At 39.9% G+C, this 19,934-nt stretch overlaps 1 protein-coding gene and 1 long non-coding RNA gene across 3 annotated transcripts in view; one reads left to right on the plus strand and one right to left on the minus strand.

Moving 5' to 3' along the window:
- The window catches only part of mmp15b (matrix metallopeptidase 15b), a 60,146-nt gene that overhangs the window by 25,536 nt on the left and 14,676 nt on the right, over positions 1–19,934 (plus strand). For both annotated transcript variants that reach the window (XR_009805466.1, XM_061893056.1), the window contains exons 2-6: positions 2,265–2,413; positions 2,486–2,608; positions 2,672–2,979; positions 15,785–15,946; positions 17,563–17,759. Coding sequence is in view for 1 of the 2 variants with exons in the window: in XM_061893056.1 (XP_061749040.1) it covers positions 2,265–2,413; positions 2,486–2,608; positions 2,672–2,979; positions 15,785–15,946; positions 17,563–17,759 (939 nt within the window). In the remaining variant the exon portion in view is untranslated. The remainder of the gene's footprint in view (positions 1–2,264; positions 2,414–2,485; positions 2,609–2,671; positions 2,980–15,784; positions 15,947–17,562; positions 17,760–19,934) is intronic.
- LOC133547369 (uncharacterized) overlaps positions 12,659–19,934 on the minus strand; it is a 33,988-nt gene continuing 26,712 nt past the window's right edge. The window contains exon 4 of the long non-coding RNA XR_009805469.1: positions 12,659–13,766. This is a non-coding gene — a long non-coding RNA (uncharacterized LOC133547369). The remainder of the gene's footprint in view (positions 13,767–19,934) is intronic.

Here is a 19,934-nt window from a genome sequence, read left to right on the forward strand (position 1 = left end):
TGTTCTATGGTGTGACAAGTCCACATTTCAAATTATATTTGGAAACAGAGGATGTGGTCTCCTCTGGAACAAAGAGGAAAATAACCATCCGGATTGTTATAGGCGCAAAGTGTAAAAGCCAGCATGTGTGATGGTATGGGGGTGTATTAGTGCCCAAGGCATGGGTAACTTACACATCTGTGAAGGCACCATTAATGTTGAAAGGTACATACAGGTTTTGGAGCAATATATGTTGTCATCCAAACAACGTTATCATGGACGCCCCTGCTTATTTCAGCAAGACAATGCCAAGCCACGTGTTACAACAGCATGGTTTCGTAGTAAAAGAGTGCGGGTACTTTCCTGGCCCGCCTGCAGTCCAGACCTGTCTCCCATGGAAAATGTGTGGCGCATTATGAAGCGTAAAATAGGACAGCGGAGACCCCGGACTGTTGAAGGACTGAAGCTCTACATAAAACAAGAATGGGAAAGAATTCCACTTTCAAAGCTTCAACAATTAGTTTCCTCAGTTCCCAAACCTTTATTGAGTGTTGTTAAAAGAAAAGGTGATGTAACACAGTGGTGAACTACTTTGGCACGTGTTGCAGCCATGAAATTCTAAGTTAATTATTATTTGCAAAAAAAAAAAAAAAAGTTTATGAGTTTGAACATCAAATATGTTGTCTTTGTAGCATATTCAACTGAATATGGCTTGAAAAGGATTTGCAAATCATTGTATTCCGTTTATATTTACATCTAACACAAATTCCCACCTCATATGGAAACTGGGTTTGTATAAGACTTTTAAAGTCATTTTGATAGTAGGCTAATATAGACACTTACATTTTGTGTTGCCTTCATTGTAACAATTATGCACGACTTTTGAAGTCATTTTGATAGTAGGCTAATATAGACACTTACACCTTGTGTTGCCTTCTTTATAACACTTATATACGACTTTTAAAGAGGAACATTATCAGCAGACCTATGTAAGCGTCAATATATACCTTGATGGTGCAGAAAAAAGACCATCTATTTTTTTAACCGAATTCTGAACTCTAAATGGCTGAATTTTGGCGAATTAAACGCCTTTCTATTATTTGCTCTCGGAGCGATGACGTCACATCGTGATGTCACCTAGGTAGTCAACCGCCATTTTCTCAAACACATTATAAACATCGAGTCAAATCAGCTCTGTTATTTTCCGTTTTTTCGACTGTTTTCCGTACCTTGGAGACATCATGCCTCGTGGGTGTGTTGTCGGAGGTGTAACAACACCATCAGGGATGGATTCAAGTTGATTTACGTAGAATTGCATAGATTAGCACGGTATGCTAATCGATTTTACCGGCGATGCTAAGACAGACATGGCACAGAGATGTATGGCCAACCTGCAGATGCATTTGCAACCATTAAGTCAACAAAATCACAAAGGTGAGTTTTGTTGATGTTATTGACTAATGTGCTAATCAGACATATTTAGTCGCGGCATGACTGCCAGGTAATCGATGCTAACATGCTATTTAGGCTAGCTGTATGTACATTTGTAGCTATATTTGCATCCCGTGTGTCCCTCCACCCACATTTAATGCCAAACAAACACTTACCAATCGACTGATTTAAGTTGCTCCAGTGTCAATGTGAAAGCCTCGATCGTTAGGTCTGCACATTTTACCGGCGATGCTAAGGCAGACATGGCTGAATAGCTACAATTGCTATTCGCTCAATAGCTTCAGTTTCTTCTTCAAATTCATTTTCGCTATCTGCCTCCATACTCCAACCATCCGTTTCAATACATGCGGAATCTGTTGAATCGCTTAAGCCACTGAAATCAGAGTCTGAATCAGAGCTAATGTCGCTATATGTTGCTGTGCTATCAGCCATGTTTGTTTGTGTTGGCATCACTGGATGATGTCACAGGAAACTGGACGGTGGCCGCACAGATAGCGAAAATCAGGCACTTTAAAGCCTTTTTTCGGGATGTTTCATGAAGGGTAAAATTTTGAAAAAAAAACTTCGAAAAATAAAATAAGCCACTGGGATCTGATTTTTATTGGTTTTAACCCTTCTGAAATTGTGATAATGTTCCCCTTTAAAGTCATTTTGATAGTAGGCTAATATAGAAACTTACAGCACTTATAATAAGGTGTTTTATTTTTGCAGCTCCAGACCGATTTTTTTTTGTATTTTCCTTGGAGTACTTGTTGCCAACGCTGTGTGTGTGTGTGTGTGTGTGTGTGTGTGTGTGTGTGTGTGTGTGTGTGTGTGTGTGTGTGTGTGCACAGACGTGGCTGAGGATGTACGGCTACCTGCCGCAGGCCAGCAGGCAGATGTCCACCATGCGCTCCACGCAGATCTTGTCGGACGCCGTCAGTGACATGCAGCGCTTCTACGGGCTGGAGGTGACGGGCCGCATGGACCCGCACACCATCAGGTCAGCCAGACTCTCTCTAGCTCCGCCCTCTGCGTATTGTCACTAAGGCGCCTCCCTCCCCTCCCCCGCCAGCGCCATGAAGAGACCCCGCTGCGGCGTGCCCGACAAGTTCGGGGGCCAGATCAAAACCAACGTGCGGCGGAAGCGCTACGCCCTGACCGGACACAAGTGGAACAAGAGCCGCCTCACGTACAGGTGAGGACACGCCCCCTGGTCTTGTGCCCGCCAAATATCCCCATCCTCTTCCTGTCCCCGCAGCATCCAGAACTACACGCCCAAGATCGGCGAGTACAACTCCTTCGCCGCCATCCGGCAGGCCTTCAAGGTCTGGGAGGGCGTCACCCCCTTGACCTTCGACGAGATCCCCTACCAGGAGATCAAATATGGACGCCGTAAGGAGCCCGACATCATGCTCTTCTTCGCCTCTGGTTTCCATGGAGACAGCTCCCCCTTCGACGGGGAGGGGGGCTTCCTGGCCCACGCCTACTTCCCCGGACCCGGGATGGGCGGGGACACTCACTTTGACTCCGACGAGCCTTGGACAATCGGAAATCATAACGTACAAGGTAGGTGTGTGGGTAGGTGTGTGTGTGTGTGTGTGTGTGTGTGTGTGTGTGTGTGTGTGTGTGTGTGTGTGTGTGTGTGTGTGTGTGTGTGTGTGTGTGTGAGCCTTGAAGCTCCTGTCGCTCAACTTCAAAGTGGTCTTTCCTGTAGCCGCTCGTCCTCACGGGGGTCACAGGTGAGCTGGAGCCTACCCCAGCACACCTGTGGCGAGAGGCGGGCTCCACCCTCACACACACCTGGAGATATCCTTATTATTTTCCAATCATTGTTTTAAAATCACGTTTTTTGGAAACATGAGGATGAAATGAGCGTAAGTCTGGTAATAAAGAAAGTGTTCCAATGATCGGAATCATACGGTAATCTGTGAGAGTGGGCGGGGTTTGTTTCCACAGCAACCAGCTTGACGCACAGGTGTGAGGGACAGATGCGGGAGCAGTTTTTAACACCAAAGTTCAGCAGAAAAGCGGTAATAAATCAGATTGTGGGTGGGGGTTTTTTCCCTTGACCTTCATATTTCGCCATGTTTGTTGCATTTCATGTTAATATTTGTTGTTGTTAATATTCAGTGTTTTATCGCTCGTAGTTAATATTGTAAATCCCACATTCTTTAATTTCATGTACATTCTAGGTATAATATATACACCGGTATATATAATATACATATTTATTTAAATTATATATATATATATGTGTGTCGGATGAATATGTATATATACATAAATGATATGCATATATGATTCACATAAATATATTTATAAGTATGTAAACATATGTATATGTATATAAGGATATACATATGAATGTAAATATATATATATTATGCATATGTATGTGTATATTTAATATACATATGTTTGTATTTATATGTATATAAATATATACATATGAATGTATACATATATATATTTATACATATGTATGTACAGTATATACATATGTATATATATATGTATGTATGTACAGATATGTACGTAGGTTCATATCTATGTGTATATATTTATGTATGTAAATATACCACCACAGACTAGTTTAACATGTTGGATGTAAGGAAGGTGCACAATTGGTCAGCTGTTTGACATGTTGGATGTAAGGAAGGTGCACAATTGGTCAGCTGTTTGACATGTTGGATGTAAGGAAGGTGCACAATTGGTCAGCTGTTTGACATGTTGGATGTAAGGAAGGTGCACAATTGGTCAGCTGTTTGACATGTTGGATGTAAGGAAGGTGCACAATTGGTCAGCTGTTTAACATGTTGGATGTAAGGAAGGTGCACAATTGGTCAGCTGTTTGACATGTTGGATGTAAGGAAGGTGCACATTTGGTCAGCTGTTTAACATGTTGGATGTAAGGAAGGTGCACAATTGGTCAGCTGTTTAACATGTTGGATGTAAGGAAGGTGCACAATTGGTCAGCTGTTTAACATGTTGGATGTAAGGAAGGTGCACAATTGGTCAGCTGTTTGACATGTTGGATGTAAGGAAGGTGCACAATTGGTCAGCTGTTTGACATGTTGGATGTAAGGAAGGTGCACAATTGGTCAGCTGTTTGACATGTTGGATGTAAGGAAGGTGCACAATTGGTCAGCTGTTTGACATGTTGGATGTAAGGAAGGTGCACAATTGGTCAGCTGTTTGACATGTTGGATGTAAGGAAGGTGCACAATTGGTCAGCTGTTTGACATGTTGGATGTAAGGAAGGTGCACAATTGGTCAGCTGTTTGACATGTTGGATGTAAGGAAGGTGCAGAAATGTCAGGCGTGAGGTTTGAGACGTAGCAACACACGCTACATTCCTCTTCCTGTGGGCGTGAGAGCCGCCATTGTTGGTGTTGCAGCTGCTTCCTGTGCGACATGTGCTCTCCCGCACTAATCCAGGGGGCCGTATCAGGGATTCTGTGATATCACCTTCCAAATCCTCACCATTCAACACGCTCAGGGTGTGTTCGGGCTGGCGAGCCAACACAGCATCCATCCTTTAGGACTTAAGCCTGCCTTCATGGCTTCAAATATTGAATGGTTTTGACCTGTATTATTATCACTGGAGGACAATGATCAATCAATCAATCATTCAATGTTTACTTATATAGCCCTAAATGACTAGTGTCTCAAAGGGCTGCACAAACCACAACACAAATTACTACGACATTCTCGGTAGGCCCACATAAGGACAATGATAGCTAAACATGCTACGCGACACCTCACAGGAGGATACATGACGCCATGCTAACTGCTAAGCTACAGCTCTCGAGTGCGGGCGGAGTAACGCAAAGATGGACAGTAACGATATCAAATATGGTATCACTATATAGTCGATACGACAGTAAATTATATTTTCTACTTTAAAAAAAAAAAGAGTCTTTTGTCATTTTTTGTTCACAAACTCAGGAATGTTTTTGACATGTATTATTATCACTGGAGGACTGGAGGACAATGATAGCTAAACATGCTATGCGACACCTCACAGGAGGATACAGGACACCATGCTAACTGCTAAGCTAGAGCTCTCAAGTGCTGGTGGATCACTACAAATATGGACAGTAACGATACCGAATATGGAGCCTTTGTTAGCTCAAACATCAATTAGGAATCTTTGTTACCTCACCTATGGTCTTGAGCTTTGGGTCATGACCGAAAGGACAAGATCACAGGTACAAGCGGACCAAATGAGTTTGGGTCTCTCCCTTAGAGATAGGGTGAGAAGCTCTGTCATCCGAAAAGAACTCAAAGTCGCTTCTCCTCCACATGGAGAGGAGCCAGATGAGGTGGTTCGGGCATCTGGTCAGGATGCCACCCGAACGCCTCCCTAGGGAGGTGTTTAGGGCACGTCCAACCGGTAGGAGGCCACGGGGAAGACCCAGGGCACGTTGGGAAGACTATGTCTCCCGGCTGGCCTGGGAACGCCTCGGGATCCCCCGGGAAGAGCTGGACCAAGTGGCTGGGGAGAGGGAAGTCTGGGTTTGCCTGCTTAGGCTGCTGTCCCCGCAACTACACCTCGGATAAGCGGAAGAAGATGGATGGATGGATGGATGGATGTTACCTCATACATCGATTAGGAGCCCTTGTTATGTCCTTGGTCTGTAGGCGTGTTGTCATGCATATTTGTACGTGCTATTTTAATGTACATAGCATTTTGTATTAGCTAACACCTTTGCGAGTGTCTGTGTCGCTATTATTGACTAGCATTCTTTTTGTACGCTTTCACTTTCACAAATTCTTCAGTAAAGTGTGTCCATGACAGGCTGGTGACCTAAGAGAGAGTAGAACTGGACTACAGGTCGCTACATCTGGTGTGACCAGAACACCGCAGAGAGAGTAGAACTGGACTACAGGTCGCTACATCTGGTGTGACCAGAACACCGCAGAGAGAGTAGAACTGGACTACAAGTCGCTACATCTGGTGTGACCAGAACACCGCAGAGAGAGTAGAACTGGACTACAAGTTGCTACATCTGGTGTGACCAGAACACCGCAGAGAGAGTAGAACTGGACTACAGGTCGCTACATCTGGTGTGACCAGAACACCGCAGAGAGAGTAGAACTGGACTACAAGTCGCTACATCTGGTGTGACCACAACACCGCAGAGAGAGTAGAACTGGACTACAGGTCGCTACATCTGGTGTGACCACAACACCGCAGAGAGAGTAGAACTGGACTACAGGTCGCTACATTTAGTGTGACCACAACACTGCAGAGAGAGTAGAACTGGACTACAAGTCGCTACATCTGGTGTGACCACAACACCACAGAGAGAGTAGAACTGGACTACAGGTCGCTACATCTGGTGTGACCACAACACCGCAGAGAGAGTAGAACTGGACTACAGGTCGCTACATCTGGTGTGACCACAACACCGCAGAGAGAGTAGAACTGGACTACAGGTCGCTACATTTAGTGTGACCACAACACCGCAGAGAGAGTAGAACTGGACTACAAGTCGCTACATCTGGTGTGACCACAACACCACAGAGAGAGTAGAACTGGACTACAGGTCGCTACATCTGGTGTGACCACAACACCGCAGAGAGAGTAGAACTGGACTACAGGTCGCTACATCTGGTGTGACCACAACACCGCAGAGAGAGTGGAACTGGACTACAGGTCGCTACATCTGGTGTGACCACAACACCGCAGAGAGAGTAGTACTGGACTACAGGTCGCTACATTTAGTGTGACCACAACACCGCAGAGAGAGTAGAACTGGACTACAAGTCGCTACATCTGGTGTGACCACAACACCGCAGAGAGAGTAGAACTGGACTACAAGTCGCTACATCTGGTGTGACCACAACACCGCAGAGAGAGTAGAACTGGACTACAGGTCGCTACATCTGGTGTGACCAGAACACCGCAGAGAGAGTAGAACTGGACTACAGGTTGCTACATCTGGTGTGACCAGAACACTGCAGAGAGAGTAGTACTGGACTACAGGTCGCTACATCTGGTGTGACCAGAACACTGCAGAGAGAGTAGTACTGGACTACAGGTCGCTACATCTGGTGTGACCACAACACCGCAGAGAGAGTAGAACTGGACTACAGGTCGCTACATCTGGTGTGACCACAACACTGCAGAGAGAGTAGTACTGGACTACAGGTCGCTACATTTAGTGTGACCACAACACCGCAGAGAGAGTAGAACTGGACTACAAGTCGCTACATCTGGTGTGACCACAACACCACAGAGAGAGTAGAACTGGACTACAGGTCGCTACATCTGGTGTGACCACAACACCACAGAGAGAGTAGAACTGGACTACAGGTCGCTACATCTGGTGTGACCAGAACACCGCAGAGAGAGTAGTACTGGACTACAGGTCGCTACATCTGGTGTGACCAGAACACCGCAGAGAGAGTAGTACTGGACTACAGGTCGCTACATCTGGTGTGACCACAACACTGCAGAGAGAGTAGAACTGGACTACAGGTCGCTACATCTGGTGTGACCACAACACCGCAGAGAGAGTAGAACTGGACTACAGGTCGCTACATCTGGTGTGACCAGAAGACCGCAGAGAGAGTAGAACTGGACTACAGGTCGCTACATTTAGTGTGACCACAACACCGCAGAGAGAGTAGAACTGGACTACAAGTCGCTACATCTGGTGTGACCACAACACCAAAGAGAGAGTAGAACTGGACTACAGGTCGCTACATCTGGTGTGACCAGAACACTGCAGAGAGAGTAGTACTGGACTACAGGTCGCTACATCTGGTGTGACCACAACACTGCAGAGAGAGTAGAACTGGACTAGAGGTCGCTACATCTGGTGTGACCACAACACCGCAGAGAGAGTAGAACTGGACTACAGGTCGCTACATCTGGTGTGACCAGAAGACCGCAGAGAGAGTAGAACTGGACTACAGGTCGCTACATCTGGTGTGACCACAACACTGCAGAGAGAGTAGAACTGGACTAGAGGTCGCTACATCTGGTGTGACCACAACACCGCAGAGAGAGTAGAACTGGACTACAGGTCGCTACATTTAGTGTGACCAGAAGACTGCAGAGAGAGTAGAACTGGACTACAGGTCGCTACATTTAGTGTGACCAGAACACCGCGGCAGCAGAATAAACGGAGACAAGCGTGTGAGTCGCCCATTCTTGGCGGCGGCGTGCGGTCGTCAGGTCCCCCTGGCGGCGCCCCACAAAGACACAAAGCTTCAGACGGGTCGGTCCACGGGAACTTTGCCGGGACATTCACGAGTCCGGCTGCTTCTCTCTCGGCACGCTGGTCGCCATGGTTACCTGACAAAGGACTCTTTATCTGCACTCTTCTTTACTTCTTGGCTGGCCGGGCCTGCACGTCTTAGTCCTGCATTCATGTGACTCGCTAATTATACACGAGTCTGTCTGTAGGTCTGTGTGTGTGTGTGTGTGTGTGTGTGTGTGTGTGTGTGTGTGTGTGTGTGTGTTCTATTCTTGAGAGAGCAACAAGGAAAGGTACCTTCCATATGAGGACCGGTGACCAATTTACTACCGAAATGACGGACCCGATACGGAAAACCACTGAACCCCCCTTTCTCCCCGCCATCCTGTAAGGGACAAGCGGTACAAAATGGATGGATGGATCATTTGCAACCCTGGTGGTGAAATCTATCAAAGTGAGGGTGGTCCCAAAAAGGAGGGATTTTTTTCGAATGAACTGTGTGTCGCTTTTAAAAGTGCTTCCCCTTTGGTCAACATATGAAATAACAAGTGTGTGCAAGAAATTGAAATGCGCCCCCTTTGGCCAAAATGAATAAAATGAATATGTTTATAGAGACATACTGTGACAACTTGAAGTAAATAATGACGATTAAAAACCAATTACAAACAAAAAATAAAAAAACTAATGTGTCAACTTTTTCCTTATAAAATTGGGGAAAAAAATTCTCATTCTTTCTGTTTCTGTAATATTGCTATATTATATTGTAAAATGTTAACCTTTTTTTGTGTAAAATGGTTACTTTTTAATGCAAAATGCTGACATTTGTCATAAAAAATTCTGAAGTCAACATTTTACAAGAAAAACTGAACATTAGTGCAATATTCTGATAAAAAGTTGGTGTTCAGTTATTTCCGTATCGGTCCTCAGAATAGTGGTCGTCTCTCAGCATGAAAGGAATTACTCTATGCACTTTTTTGCTTGTTTTATTTGCTACTGCAACCGCAGCAGTAGAGGCAGTAAATAACCTAAAAGTAAACATGAACACAACAAAACAATGTATCTATTTTTGAATCATCATAATGTAAATAATAGACATGAATTAAACAACTGAACCATATTGTTGTCAAACATGATATGTCATATTATCAATCACTGTGATTTTATCCTAACTTATTAATTTTAGCATTACATTTTTTTTATCATCATTAATTTATGTCATATAATGTTTTTAATGTGATCAGAATCATTTATAATGTCGCCATGATTCATGGACAAAAGAACATAAACAAAGGCGCTCTGTTTGAGCCACACATTACACATTTAAGCCGAACTACAGTAGAGAACTACAAATCCCATCAGCCAAACCAGGAAGTAAAGTGCCGGTATTTTCGAACTCAAGCCAAGAATAAACCTACGATCGCTCAAATTCATCCGGACACACACAAGGTGAAAACACTCTAATAAAACACTTTTCAATCGGCACATTACTGTGGTTGTAACCTTTAACTTCATCATTTTGCCGATGTCGTTGAAAAGTTAAAAGAGTGCGTGTTAGTCAAACAGTCAGCCAGCCGCACAACAAACAAAAAAGAAAGGAAGCGAGCAAATATGGATTTGAAACAATAGTTCAGCTGATCTAACCAAGAAAAGCGGACATAAAATGATCTTACCAGTGTGGGATGTCGGTGACCAAGCACGATGTCTTTTACCAAACCAACAATGACGTCATTTTTAAAAGCTACCTAAGTGGTCACCTGACAGTGGTAGCCACGCCCATCTTAAAACTCCCAAGCAAGCCCGCCATAAATACATATAAACATAACAAATACACATAGTAAACCCAACACTTGGAACTTTACAAGAAAACCTACAAATGTTGGCAATTTTATGAAACGGGTCGTAATTTTATTCAACAAAAGTCACAAGAGAACTTTCAAATTCTGGCAAATTATAAAAATAATAATCGGAATTTTGACAAAAGTCATCATTTTACTCCAATAAATGTCACTGTTTGACAAGAACAACAAAAAATGTTCAATGTTGCGATAAAAGTCAGAATTTTATATGACAAATGTCACCATTTTGCATTAAAAAGCAATCATTTTATATAAAAAAGTTTAATAAATTTACGAGAAAATATTACAATCTTACAGAAACAGAAATAATATGAGGAATTGTTCCCAGTTTTATAAGAAAAAAGTCGACACATTGTGAGAAAAAGACTGCTTTTAGTAAAAAAAATAAAATGTTCAAGTTTTTTGTTTGTAATTGCTTTTTAATCTTCATTGAGAGCTGAGAAAAATGCTTCCCTCTTTAGGATCAGCCTTTCTAGATGCATAAAGATGTGTATTTTTCTACATGAATAATATATAAATACTATGCAAATGTAAAAAATCTTGTTGTGAAAAATGAGTTGGAATTTCACAAGAAAAACTTTGAATTTTGGCAGTATTCTAACAAAAATTGTCATTTTACTGAATGTATGTCAACATTTTGCAAGAGAATCTGAACATTTGTGCAATATTATGATATAAGTTGGAATTTCTCAGTAACAGTCGTGACTTTACAAAAAAAGCTTAAACATTTGGCAATTTTATTAAAAGAATCATAATTTTACTCGACAACTCACAATTTTTTAAGAAAACTTAAAAATGTTGGCAATATTACAATAATAATCAGAATTTTACTCGGCAAATTTGAACGGAACGAATAGTGGAATAGCTGAATAGTTGAATAGTGGAATAGCTGAATAGTTGAATAGTGGAATAGATGAATAGTTGAATAGTGGAATAGTTGATTAGATGAATAGTTGAATTGTAGAATTGTAGAATAGGTTGATAACCTCAACCAAACAGAAAAAAACACAGTTTGATAAACATACATCATAAAAAAACACAGTTTGATAAACATACATCATAAAACATGTTTTGCATTCCTTCAGATCAGGGATCACCAACGCGGTGCCCGTAAGGACCAGATGAGTCGCCCGCTGGCCTGTTCTAAAAATAGCTCAAATAGCAGCACTTACCAGTGAGCTGCCTCTAATTTTTAGATTGTATTTATTTACTAGCAAGCTGGTCTCGCTTTGCTCGACATTTTTAATTCTAAGAGAGACAAAACTCAAATAGAATTTGAAAATCCAAGAAAATATTTTAAAAACTTGGTCTTCACTTGTTTAAATAAATTCATTTATTTTTTTACTTTGCTTCTTATAACTTTCAGAAAGACAATTTTAGAGAAAAAATACAACCTTAAAAATGCTTTTTAAACACTCATACCTTTTTACCTTTTAAATTCCTTCCTCTTCTTTCCTAACAATTTAAATCAATGTTCAAGTAAATTTATTTTTTTTATTGTAAAGAATTATACATTTTAATTTAATTCTTCATTTTAGCTTCTGTTTTTTCGACAAAGAATATTTGTGAAATATTTCTTCAAACTTATGATTAAAATTCAAAAAAAATATTCTGGCAAATCTATAAAATCTGTAGGATCAAATTTAAATCTTATTTCAAAGTCTTTTGAATGCATTTAAAAAAAAATTGTTCTGGAAAATCTAGGAGAAATTATGATTTGTCTTTGTTAGAAATGTAGTTTGGTCCGGATTGTTATATATTCTAACAAAGTGCAGATTGGATTTTAACTTATTTAAACATGTCAACAAAATTCTAAAATTAATTTTAATCAGGTAAAATTACTAATGATGTTCCATAAATCATTTTTTTTTATTTTTCCCAAAAGATTCGAATTAGCTAGTTTTTCTCTTCATTTTTTCAGTTGAATTTTGAATTTTAAAGAGTCGAAATTGAAGTTAAACTGTTTCAAAATTAAATTTTCATTTTTTTTTTCCTGTTTTCTCCTCTTTTAAACGGTTTAATTAACTGTTTTTTTTCATCATTTATTCTCTACAAAAAACCTTCCGTAAAAGGAAAAAAAATGTACGACGGAATGACAGACAGAAATAACCAATTTTATATATATATATATATATATATATATATATATATATATATATATATATATATATATATATATATATATATATATTTATATTTATTTATTTATTAAAGGTAAATTCAGCAAATTGGCTATTTCTGGCAATTTATTGAAGTGTGTATCAAACTGGTAGCCCTTGGCATTAATCAGTAGCCAAGAAGTAGCTCTTGCTTTCAAAAAGGTTGCTGACCCCGGCTTTAAAACAATCCAACCAAAATTAATTTCCACTGATAGGTTTAAGGTTTAAGAATAAACTTAAACATTTCCAACAATATGAATTAAATTAAATTTAAACAATCCATCCTAATTATAAGAATAAACTTAAACATCTGAGCAGGTGAACAGGTGAACTCAATCAAGCCAGTCTGGTGGAAGCAGGTGGAGATGTTCAGCCCTCAGCTCTCACTGTTGCCCCTTCAGGCCTGGAGTGTGCTCTGCAACTCACTGCTCTTTGTGCTGCTAAATACTTGCACTCAACACAAACAAAAGTACAGATTATTATTATTATTATCATGTCCCAGGCATCGGTACCGTATCGCTTCAAAGGTGTCGTCCTTGATGTGCTGAGCCTAAGGCAACATTATTATTAGAGGAGTGCAAACGTGTATCATTTCACATCCACGCTGCTCTCATTATATTAAATAAACAGTTTTATGTTGAGCTATAAATATTAACCCAGTAATGGTTGTCTGCACGCCAGTCTTTGACATACATGTGGTTTCTCTCGTGTCTGGAACGCATTAGTTTCTCATGTCTGCGCTCGGCTCTCTGATCTCTGTTGAGGCAGGAGTCAGAAAAGTGCGATAAGGTTCGCCGCCAGGAGAAAGAAGCCATAGAAAAAGCAGAAAAGTGATGTCATGCGTGAGACTTTAAAGCTGCGGCTGGCGAGGTCAGAGGTCACTTGAAGCATGTGACCCCCCCCGCAGGGTGAAGTGGTGCAGCCTAAATGACAGCAGCACACAGGCCGCGCAGGACCAGGGTGACGTAGACGCGTGTGATGATATCTTTGGTGACCTCAGAAGAAAGACGTCTTGCTGCTCATCAAACGCTGCTCGGGATAAAAATCATCAACTGGAGATTTCTTCCAGATTGTCTCAAACACGTGTTCTTCATCACCAGTTGACTTTTCCACTTCTTACAGTCCTTCTGCAACACGCCACAAGAAACATACTCAGTATGTCTTCAAAAATACATCCTTAGTCAGCCTTTTGTACTACCACTAGTACTAGTACTACTACTACTAGTATACTGGGTGTTAGCTTCAATGCTAATCAGCTGTTTGTCTCCAGTTGTGTACTTTCTAACATGTACACTGCAACTCTGCAATAACATAATACATGTCATACATCACACACAGTAACATGATACATGTCATATAACATACAATAACATGACATATGTCATATATCACATACAATAACATGATACATGTCATACATCACACACAGTAACATATTACAAGTCATATATCACATGCAATAACATAATACATGTCATATATCACACACAGTAACATAACACTTATACAAACCCCATTTCCATATGAGTTGGGAAATTGTGTTAGATGTAAATATAAACAGAATACAATGATTTGCAAATCTTTCTCAAGCCATATTCAGTTGAATATGCTACAAAGACAACATATTTGATGTTCAAACTGATTAACATTTTTTTTATTTCAAATAATCATTAACTTTAGAATTTGATGCCAGCAACACGTGACAAAGAAGTTGGGAAAGGTGGCAATAAATACTGATAAAGTGGAGGAATGCTCATCAAACACTTATTTGGAACATCCCACAGGTGTGCAGGCTAATTGGGAACAGGTGGGTGCCATGATTGCCTATAAAAACAGCTTCCCAAAAAATGCTCAGTCTTTCACAAACAAGAACGGGGCGAAGGTCACCACTTTGTGAACAAATGCGTGAGCAAATAGTCAAACAGTTTAAGAACAACATTTCTCAACAGTCTACTGCAAGGAATTTAGGAATTTCACCATTTACAGTCCGTAATACCATCAAAAGGTTCAGAGAATCTGGAGAAATCACTGAACATAAGCAATGATATAATGGACATTTGTTCCCTCAGGCGGTACTGCATCAAAAAGCGACATCAGTGTGTAAAGGATATCACTACATGGGCTCAGGAACACTTCAAAAAACCACTGTCAGTAACTACAGTTGGTTGCTACATCTGTAAGTAGAAGTTAAAGCTCTACTATGCAAAGCCAAAGCCATTTGTCAACAACACCCAGAAACGCCGCCGGCTTCTCTGGGCCCGAGATCATCTAAGATGGACTGATGCAAAGTGGAAAAGTGTTCTGTGGTCTGACGAGTCCACATTTCAAATTGTTTTTGGAAATGATGAACGTCATGTCGTCCGGAACAAAGAGGAAAATAACCATCCGGATTGTCATAGGCGCAAAGCGTAAAAGCCAGCATGTGTGATGGTATGGGGGTGTATTAGTGCCCAAGGCATGGGTAACTTACACATCTGTGAAGGCACCATTAATGCTGAAAGGTACATACAGCTTTTGGAACAACATATGTTGTCATCCAAGCAACGTTATCATGGACGCCCCTGCTTATTTCAGCAAGACAATGCCAAGCCACGTGTTACAACAGCGTGGCTTGATAGTAAAAGAGTGCGGGTACTTTCCTGGCCCGCCTGCAGTCCAGACCTGTCTCCCATGGAAAATGTGTGAAGCGTAAAATAGGACAGCGGAGACCCCGGACTGTTGAAGGACTGAAGCTCTACATAAAACAAGAATGGGAAAGAATTCCACTTTCAAAGCTTCAACAATTAGTTTCCTCAGTTCCCAAACGTTTATTAAATGTTGTTCAAATAAAAGGTCATGTAACACAGTGGTGAACATGCCCTTTCCCAACTACTTTGGCACGTGTTGCAGCCATGAAATTCGAAGTTAGTGATTATTTGCCCCAAAAAATAAAGTTTATGAGTTTGAACATGAAATATGTTGTCTTTGTAGCATATTCAACTGAATACGGCTTGAAAAGGATTTGCAAATCATTGTATTCTGTTTATATTTACATCTAACACAATTTCCCAACTCATATGGAAACAGGGTTTGTATATGTTATGTTCATGTAACTGGTTAGTGGAAGTAGAAAGCTGTACACTAAATGTTGGTAATCTCCCACCAGGCAACGACCTCTTCCTGGTTGCCATCCATGAGCTGGGCCACGCCTTAGGTCTGGAACATTCCCACAACCCCCTGGCCATCATGGCGCCCTTCTACCAGTGGATGGAGACCCAGGACTTCCAGCTCCCTGACGATGACCGCAGAGGCATTCAGCAGATCTATGGTCACTACTTCTACACCAAACTAACTGCTACAAACTACAAGTACAAACTAACCAGTACTAACTAACGGGTACAAACTAAACAGTACAAACTAACTAGTACAAACTAACTGCTACAAGTACAAAATTACTGGTGCAATCTAAACAGTACAAATTAACCGGCCCACACCAACCGGTACAAACTAACTACACCAAACTAACCAATACTAACTAACTATCCCAAAGTAACTACACCAAACTAACCAATACAAACCAACTATCTAAAACTAACTACCCTGAACTAACCAGTACAAACTAACAACCTCAAACTAAATACCCCAAACAGACCAGTACAAACTACAAGTACAAACTAATACGTACAGCCCAACAAATACAAACTTTAAATACAATCTAACCAGTTCAAACTCAGCAGTACAAACTAACAGCTACAAGTTAAATACTACGGTACAAAAAAATGATATAAACAAACCAGTACAAACTAAGTAATACAAAGTACCCAGTACAAACTAACCGCTACAAACTAAATAGCAAAATACCCAGTACAATGTAACCACTAAAACGTAAATAGTACAAACTAACCAGTACAAAGTAAATAGTACAAACTAGCCATTACAAACTAACTAGTATAATGTAAATAATACAAACTAACCAACACAAAATAACCAGCACAGTGTAAATAGTACAAAGTAACCAGTACAAAGTAAATAGCACCAAGTAACTAGTACAGAGTAATTATACAAAATAACTACTAAAAAGTAAATTGTACAAAGGAACCAGTGCAATGTAAATAGTACAATGTTATTTGTACAAATTAAACAGCACAAAGTAACTAGTACAACTAAATTAGTACAATATAACTAGCAAAAAAACTTGCACAAACTACATAGTACAATGGAAATAGTACAAAGTAACTAGTAGTGTAAATAATACAAAGTACGTAGTACAGATAACTAGCACAAAATACATAGTAGCATGTAACTAGTACAAAGTAACTAGTACAATATTTGTAGTATAACAGTAACTAGTAAAAAGTAATCGGTTGAAAGTAACTAGTATAATGTAAATAGTGCAAAGTAACTGGTACATAGTGCTAAATAACTAGTAGTATGTAAATAGTACAAAGTACATAGTGTAAAAGTAGTACAATGTAAATAGTGCAAAGTAACTAGTACATAGTGCTAAGTAACTAGTAGTATGTAAATAGTACATAGTATAAAAGTAGTACAATGTAAATAGTGCAAAGTAACTAGTGCCAAGTAAGTAGTACAAAGTAACCAGTACAAAGTATTTAGCACAAAGTACGTTGTGCCAAGTAACGAGTATAAAGTACATAGTGCCAAGTAACGAGTACAAAGTAACAAGCGCATAGTGCAAAATAACTAGTACCAAGTAACCAGCACAAAGTAACTAGTACAAAGTAACTAATACAAAGTAACAAGTACATAGTAACTAGTACAGAGTAACCAGTACAAAGTAACTAGTACATAGTAACCAGTACAAAGTAAGCAGTACATAGTACATAGTAACTAGTACAAAGTAATCAGTATATAGTAGAGAGTAACTAGTAGAAAGTAAGTAGCGGGAGAGAGAAGTTGACGGGGGTGGTGATGTTTGCACAGGTACACCTGACAGCAGGCCCACACAGGCCCTGCCCACTGTGACCCCGCGTCGACCGGAGCCCAGACCACCTCCCAGTCCCCCTCGTCAGCCGGAGCGACCAAGGACCACGGACAGACCAGACCACTACGGACCTGACATCTGTGAAGGCAACTTTGACACGGTGGCCTTGCTGCGGGGAGAGATGTTTGTCTTCAAGGTGAGGAGTGGGGCATTGTGGGACATTTTCTACTACAAGGACTTGACATCTAGTCATATTTCACTGGGAGATTGTGGGTCATTTTTTACCATGAACACTTTAAAAGACTAAATGTGTTACATGAGAGTAACACTAATAACATCACGCGTGTTACATGAGAGTATCACTCATAACATCAAGTGTGTTACGTGAGAGTAACACTAATAACATCACGCGTGTTGCATGAGAGTAACACTAATAACATGAAGTGTGTTACATGAGAGTAACACTAATAACATCACGCGTGTTACATGAGAGTAACACTAATAACATCACGCGTGTTACATGAGATTAACACGAATAACATCACATGTTTTACATGAGAGTAACACTAATAACATCAAGTTTGTTACATGAGAGTAACACTAACAACATCAATTGTGTTACATGATAGTAACACTAATAACATCAAATGTTTTACATGAGAGTAATAACATCACACGTGTTACATGAGAGTATCACTAATAACATCATGTGTGTTATGTAAGAGTAACACTAATAACATCAAGTGTGTTACGTGACAGTAACACTAATAACATCAGGTGTGTTACATGAGAGTAACACTAATAACATCAGGTGTGTTACATGAGAGTAACACTAATAACATCAAGTTACATGAGAGTAACACTAATAACATCGAGTGTGTTTCACGAGAGTAAAACTTATAACATCACGTGTGTTACATGAGAGTAACACTAATAACATCAAGTGTTTTACATGAGAGTAACACTAATAACATCACGTGTGTTACATGAGAGTAACACTAATAACATTAAGTGTGTTACATGAGAGTAACACTAATAACATCAAGTGTGTTATGTAAGAGTAACACTAATAACATCAAGTGTGTTATGTAAGAGTAACACTAATAACATCAAGTGTGTTACGTGACAGTAACACTAATAACATCAGGTGTGTTACATGAGAGTAACACTAATAACATCAAGTGTGTTATGTAAGAGTAACACTAATAACATCAAGTGTGTTACGTGACAGTAACACTAATAACATCAGGTGTGTTACATGAGAGTAACACTAATAACATCAGGTGTGTTACATGAGAGTAACACTAATAACATCAAGTTACATGAGAGTAACACTAATAACATCGAGTGTGTTTCACGAGAGTAACACTTATAACATCACGTGTGTTACATGAGAGTAACACTAATAACATCAAGTGTTTTACATGAGAGTAACACTAATAACATCACGTGTGTTACATGAGAGTAACACTAATAACATTAAGTGTGTTACATGAGAGTATCACTAATAACATCAAGTGTGTTATGTAAGAGTAACACTAATAACATCAAGTGTGTTACGTGACAGTAACACTAATAACATCAGGTGTGTTACATGAGAGTAACACTAATAACATCACGCGTGTTACATGAGATTAACACAAATAACATCACATGTTTTACATGAGAGTAACACTAATAACATCAAGTTTGTTAAATGAGAGTAACACTAACAACATCAATTGTGTTACATGATAGTAACACTAATAACATCAAATGTTTTACATGAGAGTAATAACATCACACGTGTTACATGAGAGTATCACTAATTACATCAAGTGTGTTATGTAAGAGTAACACTAATAACATCAAGTGTGTTACGTGACAGTAACACTAATAACATCAGGTGTGTTACATGAGAGTAACACTAATAACATCAGGTGTGTTACATGAGAGTAACACTAATAACATCAAGTTACATGAGAGTAACACTAATAACATCAAGTGTGTTTCACAAGAGTAACACTTATAACATCACGTGTGTTACATGAGAGTAACACTAATAACATCAAGTGTTTTACATGAGAGTAACACTAATAACATCACGTGTGTTACATGAGAGTAACACTAATAACATTAAGTGTGTTACATGAGAGTAACACTAATAACATCAAGTGTGTTACATGAGAGTAACACTAATAACATCAAGTGTGTAAGCCTAACCTTAACTCTTCTTTCAAAAGGGGCCTGCCTGTTAGAAAGGCAACATTTTATTGTGGAACATAACAATCTGTGTTCAAACACCAAAGTAAATTTTTCCAGGAAAAAGTCATGAAAAAGTACATCATGCCTCCACATGAACCACAGCGTTACAAATCAACAATTACTCATT

Source organism: Nerophis ophidion, linkage group LG02 (assembly GCF_033978795.1).
Source record: "Nerophis ophidion isolate RoL-2023_Sa linkage group LG02, RoL_Noph_v1.0, whole genome shotgun sequence".
In the NCBI taxonomy this organism is placed as follows: Eukaryota; Metazoa; Chordata; class Actinopteri; order Syngnathiformes; family Syngnathidae; genus Nerophis; species Nerophis ophidion.